General features: G+C 39.0%; 6 protein-coding genes and 1 pseudogene across 6 annotated transcripts; 1 reads left to right on the top strand and 6 right to left on the bottom strand.

The window, feature by feature from the left end:
* Positions 1-58: 58 nt before the first annotated feature.
* Positions 59-3,063, bottom strand: LOC112187798 (lysine histidine transporter-like 8). Its single transcript, XM_024326733.2, has 4 exons — positions 2,521-3,063; positions 1,815-2,379; positions 908-1,039; positions 59-827 (listed from the first exon to the last, which is right to left on the bottom strand). Exons 1-4 carry the CDS (start codon positions 2,994-2,996, stop codon positions 333-335), a joined length of 1,668 nt encoding a protein of 555 aa, XP_024182501.1. The 5' UTR covers positions 2,997-3,063; the 3' UTR covers positions 59-332.
* A 3,509-nt stretch (positions 3,064-6,572) lies between these two features.
* Positions 6,573-7,441, bottom strand: LOC112183674 (ABC transporter I family member 20-like). Its single transcript, XM_024322032.2, is given in 2 exon segments — positions 6,573-7,193; positions 7,275-7,441. Coding segments are annotated over 2 exon segments (753 nt in total). The 3' UTR covers positions 6,573-6,607.
* Positions 7,442-9,144: 1,703 nt separating this feature from the next.
* Positions 9,145-9,980, top strand: LOC112189407 (40S ribosomal protein S30). The gene is made up of 3 exons (XM_024328743.2): positions 9,145-9,304; positions 9,410-9,547; positions 9,747-9,980. Exons 1-3 carry the CDS (start codon positions 9,301-9,303, stop codon positions 9,791-9,793), a joined length of 189 nt encoding a protein of 62 aa, XP_024184511.1. The 5' UTR covers positions 9,145-9,300; the 3' UTR covers positions 9,794-9,980.
* On the bottom strand, positions 9,842-13,543 carry LOC112188395. The gene is made up of 10 exons (XM_024327501.2): positions 13,359-13,543; positions 12,993-13,125; positions 12,450-12,553; positions 12,190-12,361; positions 11,911-12,051; positions 11,744-11,823; positions 11,607-11,660; positions 11,482-11,523; positions 11,347-11,388; positions 9,842-11,229 (listed from the first exon to the last, which is right to left on the bottom strand). Exons 1-10 carry the CDS (start codon positions 13,448-13,450, stop codon positions 10,647-10,649), a joined length of 1,443 nt encoding a protein of 480 aa, XP_024183269.1. The 5' UTR covers positions 13,451-13,543; the 3' UTR covers positions 9,842-10,646.
* Positions 13,544-15,534: 1,991 nt separating this feature from the next.
* On the bottom strand, positions 15,535-17,142 carry LOC112183673 (annotated as a pseudogene).
* A 539-nt stretch (positions 17,143-17,681) lies between these two features.
* LOC112189236 lies at positions 17,682-18,611 on the bottom strand. Its single transcript, XM_024328533.2, has one exon. The coding sequence runs from the start codon at positions 18,609-18,611 to the stop codon at positions 17,682-17,684; it is 930 nt and encodes a 309-aa protein (XP_024184301.2).
* A 3,111-nt stretch (positions 18,612-21,722) lies between these two features.
* Positions 21,723-22,771, bottom strand: LOC112183672. Its single transcript, XM_024322031.2, has one exon. It carries the CDS (start codon positions 22,669-22,671, stop codon positions 21,799-21,801), a length of 873 nt encoding a protein of 290 aa, XP_024177799.1. The 5' UTR covers positions 22,672-22,771; the 3' UTR covers positions 21,723-21,798.
* Between the last annotated feature and the right edge of the window lie 411 nt (positions 22,772-23,182).

Here is a 23,182-nt window from a genome sequence, read left to right as displayed (position 1 = left end):
AGTTTAAGAAAGATGTATGCAACTTTTTTATTGGAGATTATACAGAAAGATCGAGAGAGAGATTGAAGATTCAATATGAAATTTCCACTAAAATTGTTATTACACACCTAAAAGATTCTATAATGTCAAATTACAACATTCTCATGCCAAAAAGAACAAAAAATACTGTATATATAATTGTGATTCTTTTCTTTTCCTTTGAAGCTCAGAAGCCAGCAGCAGAGCAGCAAACCACTACAACTGTAAATAACATTTTTCTTTTTCACAAGGATCAATCAAACGAATTAATAAGAGCAACTTGACCCCCATATAATGAAACCTGTTTTGTTGCCTTATTTGTGATCAGGCTTGAAGAAACTGACTTTAATACCAGTGTCAATAACAACATAGAGTCCAGCTGCAATCAGAAGCCCAGTAAGACCCATTCCCAAGACCCCAAGAACCCAGTTGACCCACCAACTTACGCCGTACTTCTTCGGCTTCTTGACCTTGAGCCACATCCAACATGGGTACACCAATGTCACCGGCAATGCGATTCCTCCAATCAATCCGGCAACACTTCCCAAGAATGGGATTGCCACAGCCATGAAGAAGCACCCGAATCCGAACATGGCTCTCCCAATGCACCTAAGCCACCACGGCAATGGCTGCTTCTTTCGGCTAGTGTATTTCGACTCCATGTGGTCAAACATGGGCATCCCGTAGATTTGGAATGAGCTCACGGCGTTTACAACCACGAACAAGCTCATTAGTCCCAAAATGAACTGCGACACATCTTTTGAATGGAACCCATAAATGGCAGCGAGCATTCCTCCGTCTTTCGGAATCTATCAAATTAAAACAAAGTTAGATATGTATGATCATAACATTCCAGATATCCGGTACTAGGTTAGGTTTAGATGCTTACCAAGTGACCATAGGCCCAGTAACCACCAATGGCAATGGGGTATAAGCAAGCAGCAATGAGTGTGTAGGACACCTTGACACCTCTCCACATTGGCACATGTGAGGGATGTTTCTCACTAGAAGGCATGGTGGCCTGCAACACATAACATAAATTCATAAAGTTAAGTCTATGATTGAATGAATAATTCTAAAAGTTTTAAAAGCTGTAAACCTAAGTGATGGTGATGATCATAATCAGTGACGCTAGAGGCCCCATTCTTGTATTCTTAATTTTCTTTTGTGATTTGATGGACTAAAGGTAAATTCCTCCGTCTGATTTTAACATTTGGAGTCTTTAAAGATAAGCATTTAAAAGTAGAGTGCATGTTACAACAATATATATTATTGTAATACCCTACATATAATAGGAACATTATGAATGTGATAGGAGTCCAGAATTTAGTTAGATAATTTAATTATGTAAAGCTAATAGAGTATAGTATAAACAAATAAAAATCATGATTGGTCATGGTGGGTAGTAATTTAAAAACTATGTGCAATTAAAACCCTTATAGTATTACTACTCAATTAGAATTTCACTGCATCAAACGACAGTGTCTAAGCAACCTCTCATTTTCTATAGTTTTGACAGTTGGGTTTCGATTCATACGATATGTTCAACTGGTCAAGATTGTCAATTTGTGAAAGCAATACGATGTCTCTCTCTTCATTTGGTAAATCCAAAACCCAGGACTTGCTGTTAGAAAATTTCTCTCCAAAAAAAACTGATGCATAGACTTTGAAAACCATTTAATTAGTTAGGTACGAGTGGTTAATTACAAAATAAATGTTTGAATGTATACAAAGTTTTTCTCACAATATTAAAAAGCATTGAATAGTGATTAGCATATAAGTGACCGATAATTTACCTGAATCTCAAGGATAAGATTGTGGCCTCTGAATGCGAAAGCGATGATTCCAAGGGCATTCAACACATCAAACACTCTTGCAACTTTGGTCCCTGCCCTAATGGGATCATAGGATACACCGGGAAGCCTACCCTCAGTTATAGATACCACCCACATCAGGGTACAGTACCCAACAGCAGTGATTGCACCAATCAAAGAAACCCCAGCAATGGAGTTCAAGTTAGGCAACAGGGAAAACATCACAGCGCAACACGTAAACACCAAGTACCATTCAACGGTCGTCAATGGCTTGGCAGTGCAGGTTGCCCCACAGACGATCTGGAAGAAGAGTTTCGAGGTCGATCCACCAATGACGATTAAGGCCACACAGGTACCGCCGGAGAGGTACATGATAGGGAATAGCCCTAGCAGATTTGCGATTCGATCGCCGAACGTGAGACTGAAGAGTTGCATGTACCTGCTGTACCGGACTCCAGTTTCGATGTTTTCGTGGAGATGAACAAGGAGATAGAGGGTGTAGAGTTGCCATATGAATGCTATGGTCAAACAGATTATTCCCCATGTCCTGAAAAATCAAAGCGAAAAAAAGGTTGAGAAGATGGCCGGAAAGTTTCTCAGTTATATCATCGGACTATCAATCTGTGTGAATGCACAGTTCGGATCGAATAACAATCTAACAACATAACAATATTAATGATGGGCTTACCAGCCGAGGATAGTGAAGGCCACCGGAAGCACCAAAGCTTGGATACCAATACCGGAGCAGAGAGTGTGAAACGCAGCGTAGTACTTGTTGCCATTTCTGGACTCGGTGATGGGTAGCCAGGCATCCTCAGGGTCAAGCCTTGTAGCCCTGAGGGCCTTCCTTACCGGGCTACCCAATGGAGTGAGGAACCTCGGAGTCAAAGACATCCTCGGGGTTCTTATCCCCAGTGGAGTTCTAGCTCCCTTCGGGGTCTTGCTCGGAACTATTGCACCGGCGCCTTCGCCTTCTTCTCCTCCATGATGGTTGGCAGCCGGCACCGCAGCTTCGAGCAGCGGTGACCGGGAGAGAGAAGGAGAGTTGTACTGGGAAGGTGGACAAGACACTGGCGGCTGTTGTTGAGACGCCACCGGAGGCTTAGGAGCCACCGGCCGAGGTGTTATTGGAGCTGAACTGATCTCATTTGCTTCGTTACTCATGGTTGCTGTCTCCGATGTGGGATTCCTGCTCTTTAAGCTCTAACTCTGTGTCTTGGTTGGAACACCCACATGGGGACTATATATAGGTGAAGAAAAAAAAATAAAAATCCAAATACGAAGTAGGTTGGAAATTGCAGAGTGGGTCTTATTGTGAACTCTACTTGGTTCGATTTAGACTGCTTTCTATGACTATCAGAATTAGTTGGGGACTATTAAAAGCATTTGTTTGACGGGCAAAAGTGGCTGCTAGTTAATTTTTTCTTGCTTTTTGCAATATTCGTAAAGTTTCATATAAGAATTTGAGCTCATTGTTTGGTAATAGTAATTATGGGTCGGGATTTAGGTTTAATCTCATAATGGAGTAGGACTTGGTCAACCTATTGCTCCTAAGCAGAAAGAACCAAAGAGGCCACACCTCATTAGGCTTATATTTATATTCTGTAAAAATATACCATGTGGTGTTTTTGGAGGTGTGAGATTAGAAAAGGCAGCAAAACGAAATATGGGAGCTGCAGCTTTCAAGGGGTGTGCAACCTAGTCAATATATGTGTTCGTTTGAGTTTTGCGTCTTTTGACTTTATTGGACCCAGAAGAAAGCAAGAAAAACAAGTCTATTGGTCTCTTGTTGGAATAGAATATGAGATCAATGGAATGTGATTTTTATTTTTTTGGTCAGATATTCTGAGTTCTTTGTGAAATCTATATAGATTATCTGTACATTTGTTATTTCCAAGTAGAGTTCTGTTTCACTCATTTGATCTACAAACCAAAAACTTATAGGAGCATCTGTCCAGTTTTTTTTGAAACGGGGCTGGTGCGGCTGCCCTCAAGTCTTGATTAATGAAATTGCAGAATACATGGGGGGATATAGAACCTGAACCCCAGATTACAATAAGCATAAAAAGAGTATCCCGAAATAATATCAGAATTCTCTACAAAATCTATGTATTCTAGTAAGCACCAATTAGCAAAGAGTACATCAATGGTTACTCCATTTGCTTTCACATAGCAGTGACATACCGGAAAGATAACTCTATCACGAATAAGCATCATTACAAAAAGCACAACTTTCCCACTATGTTGCCGCACGGAAATAAATCTGGTGACACTCAATTTCATCATGCCACTAGGAGGTTGCGTCCATTTGATTAAGTAAATAGCTCGCCGCCTCGTTAGGACAGACAAGGCACACTGAGTGTGCATACCGGGACAAAACCCATATCTCCCTACCAAAAAAGAATAGGGACTTCTTGCTGGCAATAAGCCATGCCTAAATAAAATTGAAAACAAATAAATTAAAATAGTAAAATAGTTAAGGTCCAAGGCCCAAGCCCAGACCCAATAACTAGCTGGCCCATGCCCAAGCATCTGTCCAGTTTATATAAACACGTTTGACATACGATATAAGTTAAATATGTTACTTTTTTTTTAAACTATGGGTTCTATCGAAATTTCGTAAGTACATGGCAAACAACGAATAAAAAAAAAAGCAGAGTTTGAGAGACTTTACAAATTTAGAAGTCGATTGTCTAATTTGGTAGCCCCAAGATGTAAATTTATGATCAGAAGATGAAATATATATAGGATTCACTTGTCACTCCGATTTGATACTAGGGCAATGATAGGGAGTCTCAACGAGGCCTAAGATTTGTAGTCTCAAATCCTAGGTATCATGTCATGTAAGCAAATACAAATTTTATTTTCAATTCCACATTATATATCTTGCCACATCATACTCTTGCAACACCAACTTTATCCTTTTATATTTCATTTTAGGAGAGATTATTCAGAGCACCGCCGTGCACTTGCACCAACATAAATGAATGGTTAGATTGCATTAAATACACTTTTTGTTTATTAAAAATAAAGTTGATAATAAATATCAAGGGTTGAGATTATTTTATAAGGGTTGGGTCACTTACACCGTCGGTGCATAGAATAATTTCCATCATTTTAGATGTTACGGGGTGAATCAATGACATTGATGAATTTAATTAGGTAATAAAAAAAAATATTAGCTATTAAATATGTATTAATTTAAGGGATCTATAAATTCTTTGACCAATATTTTTCTTCATTTAATTAAATTTCTTCCTATAATTTTTCTTTCCAATTAGCATTAATATATTGAATTAGGTAACAAGAAATAACCATTCTTTTTCAAATATTGATTAATTTCATCCAAAGAAGTAACATTAATAAATTGAATTTGGAAAATACGTGTGTCCAAATTAACAGGTAAGAAAATATTCCATGTTAGTAGTAGCCATTTTTATTTTTGAAATAGCTAACAAGTCTTTATTAAATAAATGGTGGTTCTATTCATATCTCCACATTTTATATATTGGACCTCCTCAAATGTTTGTAAATATTTATTTTCCATTTTGTCCTTCTAGAAAATTTGAAAAAAATAAAAATAAAAATTTACACCACAAGTTCCACAACCGTTTTCTATTTTTTGCTAAATTCATTCCTCTCTCTCTCTCTCTCTCTCCCTCCCCCCCCCCCCCCCCCCTTTTTCTCTCCTACTCGTAGATCACGTAAAATTTACAGTGAGTTGGAGACTGCGACTCCAGTGCCGACTTTGGTTATGCAAACTAATTAAGTTCCTTAGAACAACGATGATTCAAGTTCTTATTTGAATCTAACCATTGTGAATATGGGGTTATTTTAGCTGAATCATTAATCTTCAAACCAATGCTGAAATTTGACAGAACCCCAATATACAAATTGAAAGTCCTCATTTTTATTCCAATTTTGATAAGTATTAAATTCAATCAAAGAATATAATATCCATGGTCATCTTTAGCAAACACTATATTGATTTCAAAAGCTCTCTTCGATATGTACAAGATAGTACTTCAAAATCCAATCATCCAATTCTACTAGAGTAGTCACCAAACTATTTCACATCCAAACAAGATGAAGAATGTGTACAAGTGAAACAACAAAGACAACGAGAAAGAGAGAAGAAAGAGTGGGATAAGAAGATGTAAAATGATCTTCTTCTTTTTTAAATCTAAGCATGAGTATAATGAAAAAAAAAATTTAAAAAGCCAAAATAATTTAAAGCCATTAGATTTTAGAAGGATAAAATGATCTTTTTTTCAAGAATTATATGACATGATTTGATAGATAGGTGATATGGCCTGATGATACCTAGGTGATATGACATGACACATAGAATTGAGGCCACAAATCTTAGGTTTCATTGAGGCCAACAATCATTTTCCTTATGTACTATATCAGATTTTTTCTATTTGGTCAATACACTATGTGATTAATTAGCATGCACATTGTATTGCAATATTTGACTACAAACCATTTTCAAAATGAGAGTAGCTCCAATAGCTATGAAATTTGTCAATGGAGAGTGTCAAGTGCTGGTTCATTTGGGCTGCCTGTATTTATGTAATTTTTTTTCAACATAATGCGGAGGAAAGAAGATTTAAATAGGGGGGGGGGGGGGGTGAAATTTGCACACCCCTTTTTACATTCTACACACCCTTCACCTTTTTTTAATATTTCTTATTATTCAGTATATTTATCTTCCAAAACTACCCTTCTCTCTCTCTCTCTCTCTCTCTCTCTCCCTCCCTCCGATCCGAGTCTCAGACTCTCTCTCTCCAATTTGGGGCTTGAGAAACGAACATAGCACCTCGCTCCTCACATTCCTTCCTCAAGAACTGGAGCAGGTCCGCCCTCGCTAGCACATCAAGGTCCACCGTGATCTCATCAAGCGAAAGCACCTAAATTCATTCACACACATTTCGTCAATGTCCAAAAATGAAAATTACATAACCGAGATGAATATGCAACCTCCATGAAAGATCAATATCCAACACCTTGATCAGATCAGCTCTCCTTTGTGGGTCAATCCCAGCCACCCCGTTGATCAATTTATCAGCCCAAACATCCATCTTTATCGGAACGTCGAAACCAGCAAACGCCACGTCACGCCGCCACTCTCCACCTAGGTACGACAGGTCGCCGAAGCCGGTGAGAGCGGTGTCGTGGAAAGCCGAGCGACCCAGAACCCGGACCATGCTGGGGTCGACCATGTGCTTGCCTCCGAGAATCCTGAGGATCATGGTTTTGCCGGCGCCGTTGGATCCAACGAGGAGGCATCGGTCGCCGACGTTGAGGGTGAGGGAGAAGTCGTCAATTAGAGGCTTGGCGTCGGGCGGAACACAGTCCCTTAGGGTTTTCCACGGTCACAATCGAATCCAACAGCTTCAAAGTGTTGAAATCGTAGACGAAGATCTTGTGGAGAACAACGATGACGATGCAGTCGCGGCGGAGCCTGATCGACTTGACCTCGGACCGGAACAAGAGCTCGTTGACGCAGCGGGACTAGCGATCGTTGTAGATATGACCTTGTTGGGCGGGCAGAACGGGTCAGGTCCGCCGCCGAAGACGGCGAAGTAGTGGCAGTGGAAGAGCATCTGGACGAATCCAACGCCGCCGCGTAGACCGGAGAGGTCGCTGTGGAAGCGGCAGAAGGGGTCGCAGGTGTAGACGCGGAAGCCGGAGTCAGTGGCGGCGGAGAAGCAGGTGTGGTCTTGGTTGAAAGCGAGGTGGAGGAGGGTGGTGGGGGATTAGGTCGGGTTTGGACCTGGGGTTGGGGTTTCTGTAACGGACGGGTCGGGTTCGGAGGCGGAGGCCGGTTTGGGTGGAATGAGGGATTTGGGGGCGAGTTTTAGAGGATTGAAACTCGGAGGAGGAGGAGAGAGGGTGGTAATGGTTTTGGAAGTAGAGCCGTTACTGGTTTTTGGTGTAGAGCGGATCGGAGAGAGAGAGAGAGAGAGAGAGAGAGAGAGAGAGAGAGAGAGAGAGAGAGAGAGAGAGAGAGAAGGGTAGTTTTGGAAGATAAATATAGTGAATGATGAGAAATATTAAAAAAACGTGAAGGGTGTGTAGAATGTAAAATGGGGTGTGCAAATTTCATTTAAAGGGCCCTTTAAATATCTTGGTTCAAAGTTTTGAAGTTCTAGAACATAATCGGACTGATGATCATAGAAATTGATAAAGCACCAGAAGTCAAGCTGTTATATCATCCTTCTTGACACGTAACATCAACCAACAATTAATATCATGAAGAAAAAAAAAATCCAAGATGAAAAATTATTGATCTGCCCAGAAAAAACAAAGAGACCAAATAAATAGATAAACAAATGACTGATCACTATATACGTCCTACGATGTGCAAGTCTAACCTCACGATATCAACTTGTGATATCTGTACATTTAATACATGAACATTCTGGGGTGAAGAAATAAGATTCCTATTTCCCAAAGCACGAAGACCATGATCTGAATCGCCAAATATCTAGTGTGATGATTGAGAAACATATCAATACTATTTACGAACCCCATTAGAAAATAGGTACATGCACTAAATAATTGCTGCTATTTGGTTATCATAGATGGTCCCTATCAATCACTTCATCTGTTTAATAATTCATATCCAGAATGCCCAGTTGCGCGGCCTCTACCACGTAACAATCTCAGCAGCCTAGAAGAAATTATTGTCAATTTGTAAGACAATAGTGAGTTTCAATACATCATAAAACTTCAATGATATTCGAATTGGGTATGACAGATTCATAGGACAATGGTTAAGTATTTAAGTTGATTAGTCGCAAATCTCTTACAAGATGTTGAATCATGAGATTCTAAACACTGAAATAAGTCGGATTTCAAGTATTGGTAAAAGTCATGTTTATTCAATTTCCTATCGCGATAAGATCTTGGAATTCATTTTTAACATTTGTAAGATACTCAGACAACTAGAAATCTATTTGGAAGACAAAAATCTCGTTTTTACTTCAAGAAAAAATTATTTCAACTTTTAAGCAACAATATTCCGACTTTAAAACAAAACCATTACTTTCATCCCTACTTAAAAAAAAAACAACTTCAAGGACCTATTTGATAATATTGGGTCCTCGCATTGCTGCAAGCAGCGTTCATCTTATCAAATCTTTCAACGTTGCACAGGACATTTGCGTTACAAAGTTAAAAGAATTTCAAAGTTCAACACTTTTTGAAACTTGAATGTGTAGAATTTGTGAAGCCCACATAATGGGAGTATCCTTTCATTGGGCCTAAGAGATGGCTTATAACAGTAAACAGTCCATACTAATTGAGCCCAAGTAATTGACCCACCGCCAGGACCCATATACCCCTAAAACCCTAATCGCTTCCAGTCTTTTATTCTCATTGCAACAGCGCCGTTCACTCTGCTCGTGATCTCAAGCAACTGCTCCACTCTCCCATCTCTCTCAAACTCTCGTAGGCAATCATGGGTCAGCTCAATACCTCTTTCTCACCCTAATTTCACAAAGGGGTTCAATTCATTTACCTTGTTTTGTGTTCTTCTTTGTATTGACTTTAGCTTCTGTGAATTACAGGAAAGGTTCATGGTTCTTTGGCTCGTGCTGGTAAGGTGAGAGGCCAAACCCCAAAGGTGGCCAAGCAGGACAAGAAGAAGAAGCCCCGTGGACGCGCCCACAAGCGCATGCAATACAATCGCCGTTTCGTCACCGCTGGTACTACCATCTTATTCTGATTTCCCTTCTACAACTTTAGGATAGAGCTAGGTTTACCTGGGGTTTAATAGTTTTGGAAAACCCATGTGGTAGTTTAGGGATTAGTTTTTGATATGGGTCTTTAGGAATTTACAATTTGTAAGAGACCCGTGTTTGGATTCTGTTTTGATTCCTTGTATGTTGTGTTAATGTGTTGCAGTGGTTGGCTTTGGCAAGAAGAGAGGACCCAACTCATCTGAGAAGTAGAGAAGCTTTGAAAGGATGAAGAACTCTTAGTAGTTTAAGAATGCTTTAGTTATATTGAATTTTTATGTCATTTTTCAAAGACCCTTAATGCTGGTTGCTAGTTAATAGAGATTCAAGTATTGGGCAATGTTGGATTTTTGTGTTCTGAATCTGATTTACTTGGAAGTAATGTGATTTTGTTTCTGGATTTATTGTGTTCTAAATTTCTTGTTGATTCTGCATTGTTTGCTTGTTTTGAATGATTGAGGGTTTAAAATCAGTGCTTCCTCATGATATCAGAGTGGTATGAATGGGTTTGAATCATATAGGTAATGAATTTAGCAATGCTGCTAGAACGGTAAGAGATGGGGGATAGTGCATATGAATGAGTTTGAATCATATAGGTAATGAATTTAGCAATGCTGCTAGAACGGGAGATCATATGTAAGAGAACCAGAAAACTACCTGTGTGAAAACAGCTGGATGAGGGTCTGAGAGGAGGTTTGTGTTCTCTAGCCTAAACAATGATTTTCTTGCGTCTCTCAATTCTTTCCATCATGCTTTGGATGCATTAGCAGTGTTTTTGCTCAGAATCAAAGACGTCTATCGTCTTAGAATGCAACTGGCTGCTTGGGGAGATGTTATACAGTTGTTAACTAAGACAATAAGTGATCATGATAGAATTGGTTTGATGCATAAGCAAAATCTGTAATTTGTATTATTTAGTATCAACATGGTAGAACGACAAGCATCCAACATGTAACATATGAGTTATACAAGCAACCAAAAGTGATGCATCCGGTAACTATATATGAATTTTACAAGCAACCAAAAGTGATGCACAAGCAAATGCTGCAAATCTTGTACTAAATGTTTATTTGTGATGATGCTTAAGGGCATCAAAGCGAGCAGCAAGTGTATCGTAATCAGGCAATTTGGGATGAACGCGATGAAGTGAGTCCTGCCTAACAGTTGCCGAAGGTACTGGTGGTGGAGGACGCTCCGGCCCTTGATAATTCCCACTAGGAGGTGCTTCCATTTCAATCTCTTCATCGGTGTCTGATTCATCAAACTTGATACCTGAATTTTCTGATGGTGCAGCATTGTAGCTGTATCTTCTATAGACAAAATTCTTCCCCTCTCCTCCATGGTTAACGTCATTGTTTGAAGAATATGACCTGTCCAAACTCTCCGCCCAGTGTGTTTTTCCCTCAGCTTCATATTGATGATCCATGTCATAAGAGTCAAGAGATGGACTATCTGGTCCTTGTTGGCCGGTGGAATTGCTCGAAAGGGTTTTAAATTCATTAGCAGATGCCCGATTGGAGTCTTTGTTGGCCAGAAATGCAGCCACTTGTGCAGCCGCCATTGCATCACTGGCAGATTTTGCAGCTGCTGCGGCAGCTGATGCCGAGTCTGCAAATTGCAAATGTCCCCTTTCTCCACCACCACTTATTCTGTGAAGAGAGCCAGAAGAAACACTGATACATTAAATAAATATTCATAATTTGTCGAATTTATATTACAATCAGATTTATTTAATATTCATAGTTTGTCGCAATGGGCCAACTTACCTGGTTTCTCTTTCTCCACCACCGCTTGTTCTGCGAAAGGAACTGGAAAAGAGTAGGATGGAGCACATTAATACACGTTATGATTTGAGTATAAATTTTAATGAGATGAGCACAATACTACAACAACCAAGTTACCTAGTTTCCCTTTCTCCACCATCACTCATTCTGCGGGTAGAACTGTAAGACATAGGATTATAAATCAATGGATTAAAGGGTGGAGTTAAATTATTAAAAACAGAGAAGTATCATCGAAAATCTACCTGGTTTCCCTCTGTCCACCACCACTTGTTCTGCGCAACGAACTGGAAGAAAGCCTGATATAATAAATAAATAATCATCATACTGTCAAGCTTATATTACTTATGTGTTGAGTACAAATTACAAACAAGCAAGTTACCTGGTTTCTGACTTGTTAGACTCAAAAGATTGGGTTGTCACAGGCAAGCTGGTAGCACTAACAAAAGTACGCGGTCCATCCTGAGAAATAACAGAAGACTTAAAACAGGAAATTCCTCGAATCTAGTACGTGCTGTGTGTGAGAGAGACAGAGAGAGATGAACATACTAGAGTCTCTTCTGGAGGTTTGAGAAGTTCTTGTTCAGATTCTGTTGTATCCCAATCAACCTGGTATTCCTTCGCTATTTCCTTCATGATTTTCAGCTTTACTTCACCCGTAGGGGTTCTAACAGACAGCTTGTCAATGAGCTACAAGAATACATAAGCAGGCAGCAATCATCCAACAGGCGACTAACCAATGAATAGAAATATGATTACATCTACAACTCAAAAATTAAAAAACTATGGCTGCTCTAATAAATGGTATGACAGGATGACCATGCTTACAATGCGATTCACACCACATCCAGGTCGCAAATCAGTAGCTGCAGCTACGAAATCTCTTCCATATTTCTTCTCAAAGATATTCCTTAGTGCCACCAGTTCTGGAATCTCAGAGCACCTTGGTGTTGCAAAGATTAAGCTAGCAATCCCTTCTTTGAGATCAGCCGGGCACTCCCTGTTCAAATCCGAGCAGCATCACATAAATATAACTCCTTTAACAGCCAGAAAAATGCACTAAAGATATTACATTGTTATAACCTTACCTTTGCTTAGCGATGATTTGAAGTCTAGACACGATTAACTCACAGAACAGCTCAATGAACTCATTGGCAGCCAAAACATTCTGTTCTCTAATCACATGTTCAACCTACAAAGTACATAAAAATGTTAACCATGATTACATTATCACAAACCTTAGGGCTTAGCCATATGTTTCATCTCAAAATTCAGAACCCATAACAAATTTAAGCATAAGCATCATTCTGAGTACTATAATAAACAAGAGACTTCAGTAAAATGATTTCTGAAAAACCAAATCTTTAGACCACTAATCTAGGTACTTATATTTACTTAGGAACTAGGCTAATGCAGCTTAGCTTCTGGTATTCATTTTCTACATGAACATCTCGGGATTCTCACAACAGAGAGAAATCGAACATCCATTAGAATTAGGAAATTGTTCTAATCACTTGGTTAGGGACTTGGGGGATCCAAGGCAAATCTTTTCAGGCAATTCTCAATTAACCAGAAGCAAAAAAGCACGAGGCTTTGAACTTAGATTTTGGAGATATGAAAATGATAAGTACCCGGATACGAGCAGTGGCGTCTTCACCTTTCTGAAGCAGAGAAGCAATGTCACGCCTCATCTGCTTCACCACCACCTGCCTCTTGTTCCTCAGCAGCTTTATTCTCGCCACAGCCATCTTCGCCGCTGTTTTGCTGTTTCACCATTCCCATTAGAAAAACACAAATAGTTCAATAAAGCTTCAAACTTTACCAACTTTAAAGCAAACCCAGAAAAATTAAAGATAAACCCAGAAAGGGGGATTGCAGAGAGACAAGAATGAACCATTTAGCTTAATAAAGTTTCAAACTTTAACAACTTTAAAGCAACCCCAGAAAAACAGAAGAGAAACCCAGAAAGGGCAATTTGCACAGAGTGAAATGAGTACCATTTGGAGGAGTTGAAGCCCCATCGGAAAAGAGAGAGGCCGAGCTTCATGAGCTTCTTGGTTTGGGTTGAGGCTGCGGTGGCGACGGTCATGGTCTAGAGACAAAGGCTGAAGCTGAGTGAGAGTGTTGGGGTTTTGTTTGGGAGTTTAGGGGAGGAGTCCTAACGGTCGCCTGAGATGGAAAGGCAATAAAAGCGAGACTTTAAGCGTCGTGGTCGGATGAGGGCCTACCACTACTAGGATGACCACCGACCTGATATAGCCGTTAAGATTTGACACGTAGGGGAGAGTGGTGGATCGTGTGAGAAGTATCCAATGCAAAACGCACTGTTGCAACATCTAGAGTGACGCGTGTGGGACTATGGTCATTGGAGAATGTCCTGTGAGAGCACTGCTTAATTTGCTATTTGATCTTTGCTCAAGGAGAGCTCTCAAATTTAGAGGACTAGAAGAGCTTTGATAGTATGACGTTTAGGATTGTCTTAAGGCGAGGACTTTTTTTGGAAAAAAGCCGAAGGACGGTGATCAAGATGACTATAATAAAAAAAACTTAATTTTCAAGGTCGATTGGCTTTAAACACTTCTAACTAAAAACAAAAACTCTAGCGCGCCTCCGCGATCTACTCTCTTCTTCAATTGACTTTCTCGCTCGTCTGACTGAGCCGCCATGCCGAGCGGGCCTCTGACTTTACTGGTATGCGCCATGTGGTCGGACGGGACTGGTTTTTTCTAGGATGCATCTGGTTGAGTGTTCAAGACCTGGATTCGGTTTGGTGATCAAGTCGATTTCGATTTGGTTACGGGCTGGCGAGGGGATCAGAAGATTTTGGAGACTGCAGGAAGCTTGAGAGGTACAATATAATGGGATCTCGATTTGGCAGAGGATATGCTCAAACGCAGGTGGGGTGGCTGTGTGGATTGGTTATGGCTACGGGATGAGTCTGGTTCGGCTGGGTCGATGTGCGCTGGTGGAGTGGTCACCCGGTGTGCAATGGAGACAGTGACTTTGATGGCTACCAGTGGCGGCTCCGACGACGTTTTTGGCTCCTGGTGCTGGTGCTTTGCTGGTCGCCAAGGTTCTGGGCTGATCCTGGTGCTTGGGTTTGGGTGCTTGGGCTTTGTCCTTAGGTCAGGTCTAGTGATCATGTTGGTTGGACCTCTTGTTTTAGTTTTCTTACCTAGCCTTTCTAGTGGACTTAGGGGCTTCTACCTATTCTAGCTTTTTCTCTAGTGTAGCCTGTCACATGGATTGTGATCTTTGTCAGTTTAATTCTTATTTTTCTCTAGTTGTACACCAATTGAGGTCTCTAGGCGACTAGATTTACTATTTTAGGGGAGTTAAGTCGTAAGGGTTTGGGTCCTTTGATTTTAGGCTCGAATAAGTGAGCTCATTTTGTTTACAATGAAGGTTATCTGTCATATTGCGTGGCGACTTGTGCCATTTGTGATTTTGGTGTGAGACAGCATATGATTTCTGGCTATGGATAAATTAATGAAATTATCATTTCCTTTAAAAAAAAAAAAAAAAAAAAAAAAACGCGTCTAACTAAATGAACTGATGCTTGGATCTTGTTGTTTAGGCTTCAATCCTGTTATGATCAGAGTGCACGTTTTTGTGGCCTTCTCACCTGGTGGAATCATATCTAATGATGCGTATCTTAATTCTGGAAATTCTTGAAATAGATAGGAAAGAAACTCGATGTATTTTCTTTCTTATATTCTTTCCCTAAATCTATCTATACTAGGCGTCGTTTTGAGATACAATCTGAATTCTCATATTGGAAAGAAACTCCATATAGACTTTTTTTTGTTGCATTTGTTCCCGAAAATTTTCTACACTAGTGCCGCCCTGTCATATTCTCAGGTAAGTCATGAATCTCCTATCTAAGCTATAATATAATGTGTGAGCGAGGAGAATTGTAAGTGAAATTTTGGCACATTGACAGCTTTTCCTTTTATGTGAGGATGGGAGAAGAATCGATACAAGTAGCGACCATTGTTTCTTTCTCCTTCAAGTTATGCACTCAAGTGATCAACTTATTGTAACAATTATCTTCATATATAACTCATGTTTCTTCAAGCTGCTTCTTGGCTTGAATTTCAAATTATACAAAGATTACACTATTAAACTAGTGGACACTACTAGACATAGCATTAGGTATAACCGTATAAGTGATCATCTGTGCAACTTCAGCGCCTGAAAGCGTGCAAAAATTTCATCATCACTAAGAAGCGTCTCTTCCTCATCAACAGCTAATTCTTCATGATCATCGATGTTTCGAGTCTTGGACACAGTATCAACACAGTGAGGTGCTTGAGATGATACCTGATTGGCAAGAATTGCAGCAGCTTGTGCAGCAGACATTGCCTCACTGGCAAATATCACAGCTGCTTCCGCGGCTGATGGTGCGCCTTGATAATGCATATTTCCCCTTTCTCCACCACTTGTTTTCTCGAACTTGTTCAACTGAACAGATTGCAGAGGTAATGTAGCACCACTAACAAAAGTTTTTGGTCCTACCTGCGGATCAAATAAGGTAAACGTTAATCTTAAGATGCAAAATGTCTTGAAGTAATGCTTCTGTGTGTGTGTTTGGGGGGGGGTGAGAGAGAGATGGAGGAACGCACTATAAGCTCTTCTGTAGGCTTGAAAAACTCCTTTTCTGTTGCATCCCATTCAACCCGATACTCATTGGCTATTTCCTTCATGAGTTTCAACTTCACTTCACCACTGGGGGTTTTGATAGAGAGATTCTCAATCATCTATAAGAAACACATAAGCAATCAACAATCATTGGACACTAAAATAGAACTGAAACAGAACAAAACAGGAAAAAGTGACTGATAGAAGTAGTTAATTAGTAGTGTTACAGGAAGACAATGCTTAATTACCTTTCCATTCACTCCACACTCAGGTCTTAGATCACTAGCTGCAGATACAAAATCTCTTCCATATTTCTTCTCAAAAATATTCCTGACTGTCATTAGTTCTGGAATATGGCAGCACCTTGGGGCTGCAAAGATCAAACTAGCTAGCAATCCCTTCTTTCAAATCAGGCGGACATTGCCTGTAAGAAATGTCAGTAGAGTTGGAAAAGATACATATTCTATTTATTTTTAACATCTGTGAAATGCTACAAACATACAGCATCATTGTTTTTACCTTTGCTTTTCGATGATTAAAAGTCTTTCCACGACCAATTGGCAGAAGAGCCTAATGAGTTCATAGGCAGCCAAAGAATTCTGGTCTCTTGTCAAATGTTCAATCTACACAACCATAAAACTATTTCTTTAACCAAAAGAACAAAGATAGCAGAGTCACATGTTCCATAAGTCCTATATGAAGAAGGAATACAAGCCTTGAGTAACACGATATTTCGGGTAAACAAATAGCAAATAATTTAAACGATACTGTAAACCAAAAGCAAAAATTATGGGTATGACGAGTACCAAGATACGAGCAGTGACTTCTTGACCTTTCTGAAGGAGTGAAGCGATGTCATGCCTCATCTGCTTCACCTCTGTCATTCTCTCGTTCAACACAACCTTTATTCTAGCCAATACCATGTTTAATGCAACTTTACTGTTTCACACCATTCATTCTCAGTTAGTATCACAAAAAAGTACATCAACAATCATTTAACAAAAGACTAATTGCCTCCTCTGTTTATCCAGAAGGGTAATGGCAGAGTTCTAAACGAACCATTTGCAAGAGTCGAATCCGGAAAGCAAACGAGAGAGGCCACGCTTCATCTTGTTCTTGGGAGTTTTCAGACGAAGTGTGAGTTGGGTTTGGTTGGAGTAGTCTTCGGTTGGCTTTTGGTTTTAATTTGATATGTCTGAATTTTATATGCCATTCTAGGTCGATATGAGGAAAGTAATCGTTAAGTGATTGAGAAAACTTCCGATTCTTTTGTGAACATAGATAGATATATGAGTATATCTCACGCAAATCAGAAAGAATGTTTTGCCTTTCTCATCAGAGTGATTTGGATGATCGTTGGATTGATCCAATCAAATATCAGATTTAGATTAGAATCGAATTGGGAAGCCTAAGAGTGCAATTGGATTTTCACAGATATGGAAGCAACCCTTTCAAGATTCTACTATTAATAAAAGATGAACTGCAACAAATATAAAAGGGACCACACAAGATTCAATGTAAGTGGAAACATATAGATTCAGATTTTAATTAGAAGTGTGTATATACATTAAGATACATCTACATAAATGCACAATCAGAAAAAGATGAGAAGTAATAATATGCATGCAGATCCTCTAAAATTCGGATACAAATCGAAATGATCAGATATGATCATGAGCCTAATGAGAAAGTACGTTTAGGAGAGAAACTCTAGTGTGGATCAAGAGCCTAAACAAGCCCTCCAACCCATTTTCAAGACCTTCTATGCTTTCATCCAAAAGCTCCAGCTTTCTTTGTGCAGATTCAATCTTCTGAGCCTCAACATCTTCACTTGCATTATCCGCAAACAGATTGCTAATTGCAATATCCACACTTTCCATCTCATTCATGCTTTTGCTTTGGGAACTCTCACACGCTAATACCCCTTTTTGCATCAATATTGAAACCAAAGACCATCTACTGGCCCTCGGCTTCAAAATTGGTGTGGAAAGAAACAAAAGAAGTGACTGAAAAATTGAGCTTGTGATCAAGCTTGACTCTCTAAGCACCCTCACCACCGCGGCAAGATGGTTATCTAGATCCAAAGGAAAGACCTCATGTTTCTGATCCATTTGCTTCAATGCTGCCAAAACCTTCACAACTTCCTTCTTCATCTTTTTTCTGAAGCATACGTATGCATTGACACTGTCTTCGAGGCTCGAATCTCCGACCATTCTTCGTCGAAGCGCAGATTCAAGCACTCGAACGCTTTCCTTCATTGTCAAGATGGCATCCCTTGTGTTGCCACATACATCCAAGTACTTAACAGAGCCATCAAGCAATTCTTCCACCCATTTCTCATTTTGGTGCAAAGCTAGTGCCTTTTGTGTCAATGGCAAGTGAAGAAGCTCCTCAATGCAAGTGTACAAATCTTTGAGGCCGCCTAGTCCTTTGCCTAGTGAATCTGCCTTTGAATAATTTGATGAAGATGAAGATGTTGAAGTTACCTCCCAAGACTTGAGCTTGTTGAGCTCTTCTTCAATTCTGAGTGTGGTGGGATGTGATCTAGTGGGCATACTAATGGATCTGACATTGTAGCATTTTGTGGGTTTTGGCGAGAAAGAAGCCATTGTTGCTCTTTTCATCATAGAAAGATATGAATTTTGGAGTTGAGATTTGAGAATTGGAATTGGATTTCAGTAAGTTGTGTGATTCAAAGTCACATTTATATCCCTAGGTGAATTGGTCATTAGGGGACCGATCGACCAAGAGCATCTTTTGGGTGCTTATGTCAATGTGATAAACATGTGAAGGCGATGTGGGCTATTTTATGATGGTGTGTTATGTTGTCACTTCTGCCACCTACTAAACAAAACAAAGACTCCAGTTTTGTAGATGACCTTTCATGTAGTTATTTGGGTGAGGTGCTATCCCCAAATAGGGTTTTTGTTTCTAATAAAAAAGAAAAAAATTGGGTTTTTGTTTTTGATCAAAAAAGAAAAATAGGGTATTTGTTTTTGGGATAAAAAGCCAGATTCATGTGGCATTTTCTCGCTTTCTCCTCCTTTCATGCACCACCGGCACCGCCATTGTTGGTCAAATTTATGGAAGTTGGTGGTAAGCTAAAGAGTGGGGCATTCCAAATTTCTTTGGATAGGGAGAAGCTTTGAATATCGACGAGAACAATATCCAGAGAAAGATCTTGAAGACTTGGAACTGTATTTTTATATTCGTTTTTGGAATTCGGTTGGAAATGGGGGACTAATATTCATTTTCATGGTTGCACGAGTGGCATGTCTTTGTTATGTTCCCTATGAGTCTTGCAACCTTCCAAATGCCATTAAAACCTAGTTGGTTTAGGTAGTACTTGATTTATTATGTATAAAATGTGGTACTAGTATAGTATGTTTGTGTCTTGTTCTCTGGATTTTCTTTAATTTCCTTCTTACTTTGGCTGTAAGGAAGGGAGATTCTATGTAATCAATTGCGGCACATTGTAGCTAATTGTTTGTTGAGATATGCTTCTTAAACTTAAAAAACAGTTTCTGGATGTTAGAAACACTTTAACAGTGTAAAATACTTGTTTTATTGAATACTTCGTATTATTGAGAATATAGATTCCTCGTGAAAAAAATATGGATCTTGTCTACAAATTTGTAAGGATTTGGGTCAATTTCATTCATTCCCAACTAATTTTTTTTGTGAATCCCAAATTACTTGATTATGATTTGCGACCAATTAACTACACGTGTGGGGGCGTGTTGAGAATATAGATCGAGAAAATGAGAACTATGTCCGTGGGTTTATAAGGATTTGGTTCAACTCTTTAACTTCTTCCATTACTGATTGATTTTGGTTGTGAAGCCCAAATCATCACGCATAAAACTGAACAAAAAAACCTGCACTTCCTCATTCCCATAAACTAAAGTATTGTTAAAAAATAATTATTGTTAAACCGACTTTTAGCAAAATTGCTACACTCACAAGACAAGCCAACTCGGCTTTGATAAAAAACTTTTTTTTTTTTAATACTTCTAGAGAAGGTTGAAGTAGAAGCATTTGGACGCTACTAATTTGAAGTTAGTAAACATTGAGGCAATGCAAGAGGCAAGTTAGCATTAGTCGTTCAAAGTAAGTTTATAAAAGCATATATACCATTAGACTGGAAATTATTCTATGCACCGACGGTGTAAGTGACCCAATCGTTATAAAATAATCTCAACCCTTGATATTTATTATCAACTTTATTTTTAATAAACAAAAAGTATATTTAATGCAATCTAACCATTTATTTGTGTTGGTGCAAGTGCACGGCGGTGCTCTGAATACTCCCTCCCATTAGACTTGATTAAAAGTTGTTAACATTGCTTAATATGAGCCAAAAACAGAGAAGATTCGTGTCGCTTGAAGATCTACAAAATTCGTTACATGGAGTACCTTTACTTGGGAAAGAGACAAAGAGAAATTATTAAAGACACTATTCTATCAAACTTAATGTTAGAGTAAAGGTTGATTATCATAAAATAATTGAGCTTCTCTCCCAAGTCCCCTTTAGCAAGCTCCGCGTGGACAGCTAAATTGTAGACTTAATTCTCACACATGGTAAACATCAAATTTATAAGGAAAATGAGTGTAGCATTTATATCATGAGATAATTGAAATTTTAATTTGTCAATCAAATGAATTATCGGGCCATACTAGTCACTTCATAATATATGATCACTCCTCAATTGAAGGAGGTCGTTAGCAAAAGAACAAAAGCAAAGTTACAGATAAATGCAGAAAGTGCGGGCTCGTAGTTGGGAAGTTGAAATATGAACCAATATGTTATTTTTGTCTTTATTTTTGAATTTAATTAAAAAGTATAAGACATTGCCGCTTTTCGCTTTTTTATTTTTTATTTTATTCAATAATATAAGAATGATGTGATGAAGTGATTGTGAGAGGAAGATTTATTTCCATTGTCCCATTGAAGAATATCATGGCAAAGAGTATATTCGATCAAGACTTGTTTGGGCTTGGAATTCAATATGTAATGTTTACATTTGAATATGGAAGAAAACCTTAGGAATCTCTGACATGAAGTGGATATGAACCTTGTTGAACAAGACATAAAGGAATGACAAAATTACAACTCCTTTTTTTCTTTTTCTTTTTAAACAATATAGAGACTTAGTGGAGGACACTTGAGACTTATTTGGATTTGAGAATCCTGGGATATAATTATAATGTTTGCATATGAGTATCAACTTTTATTAAAAAAGCCTCTTCAAAAAAATAAAATAAAAACTTTTTGAAAAAAAGCCTGCTAGGATCTTTTATATGAAGTGGATATGATTCTTGATAGATAACGATAGGCTTTAATTTAACACCATGCAAAAACTGAAAAAGATAAAGTCGATTTTGGCACATTACTGACATTAGTAAAGAATCCGTTGAGGGATTTGAAATGTGGATTTTTTTTTTTTTGATGACTGAAACGTGGATTGAATCAAATCCAGTTTTATAACTATTGATTTTGCTCTTCCTTGCCAAGTATTCTGTTTCTTTCCGTACAAGTTTCTTTAGCAATGCATGTGATTTGGTCTTGATTTTGTTAGGGTTTTCTCGATCTTGGATACAAATCAAAGGAAATCTAATGTAGAAGATAATAAAAGAAACATCAGATGGGATTCGGAAACTTGGGTATCAATTGTATTCCATTGTATAGCTATATACATATTTCAAAAAATTGTCATCTTAAAGGAAATCCTAATAAAATGTGGATGCCTTGGATAATTTTAAGACTAAATAATGGGATTCTCTGAATCCCACAAATCATTGTGAGATTATGTTCAAAAGAGAAGCTCTTGTTTTGATCAAGCGCTTAAATACACTCTCCAAACCACTCTCAAGGCCTTCAATGCAGTCTTCCAAAGCCTCCAATTTCTTATGTGCACTTTGAATCTTCTCAACTTCAGCAGATTTGCATAGTGAGGATAGAGCAGAATCCACACCATCCAGCTCATGCCCATTAATGTCTGCTTGAGATTCACATGCCAAGACTCCTTTGTGCATCAACTTTGATACCAAAGACCACTTGTTTGACTTGGAAACTGGAACAGCCAAGAACACCAAGAGGGATTGGAAGATGGACATGTTCTTTGCACAAACTTGTCGAAGAACCCTAATCACTGCGGCGAGATGCTGATCTTGCTCTAGAAGTTGTGATGACCCAATCTTGATGTCTGCTTGTTTCAACTGTGAGATCAATTTCTTGGCATCCTTCTTCATTTTCTTGCTGAAGCTAGTGTAGTTGGCAATGCTAGTTTCAATGCTCGAGTCTCCCTTTCTTCTCCTAAGAGCAGATTGAAGAGCAAGGACATGTTGTTTGATTTGTAACATGAAATCCCTTGTGATCCCACATATGTCTAGAAGCTTTACTGATCCATCCAACAACTCATCCATGCATTTCTCTTGTTGGTGTTGAGAGAGTAGCTGTTGGGTTGATGTCATTTGGAGAAGATCATCAACACAATCATACAACTCTTCAAGACCAGACAGACCTCTACAGATTGAGTCTGATGTTGAAGCAGATGAAGTAGACTCCCATGATTGGAGCCTACTGAGCTTTTCTTCAACTCTAACAGTTGTTGGGTGAGACCTTATTGAGGGCAAGCTGATTGATCTGACACGGTACTTGGCAGCCATGGTTTTTCAACTGAACATGTTTGATGAAATTCGATTCTGAAGTGAAGTTTGTAAGGGTGTTTGCTTTTTACGGAGAAGAGATGTATTTTGAGTTGCTTGGTCTCAACATTGCAGAGTTGGATATATATAGGAACACACAGAGATTAAGGCCATAGAGAGAGAATGGCATGTGGAGCCAGAGTGGGCAGTCCTTGGGAGAAGGATGCATTGTCACTTATTGTGTAACATGGAACCAATAATTTACTATTTTTTTAGGTTTAGATGGTCTTGCATTGGGCATGAGGTGTCTGCAGAATCTTGTGATGGGTAGGATTGGTTAGGGCAATAGCCTGAAGAGTCATCACCAACTTTGCCTCCGCTTGTGCCACATTAGCCCTTCATTTTCTTCTATAAAATTGTGGCAGACCAATCCTCCAATAGGTGGCCTTGTCTGGGTTGTCTCGATCTCTTTTGAAGAGGGTAGCTTCAATACTAAAAATTTGCATTAAACAAGTGGTTTCCAAAAGAAAAA

This window comes from Rosa chinensis, chromosome 2 (assembly GCF_002994745.2).
Source record: "Rosa chinensis cultivar Old Blush chromosome 2, RchiOBHm-V2, whole genome shotgun sequence".
Lineage (NCBI taxonomy): Eukaryota > Viridiplantae > Streptophyta > Magnoliopsida > Rosales > Rosaceae > Rosa > Rosa chinensis.
Note: the sequence above shows the minus strand (reverse complement) of the source record. Positions and strands in the feature narration are given on the sequence as shown.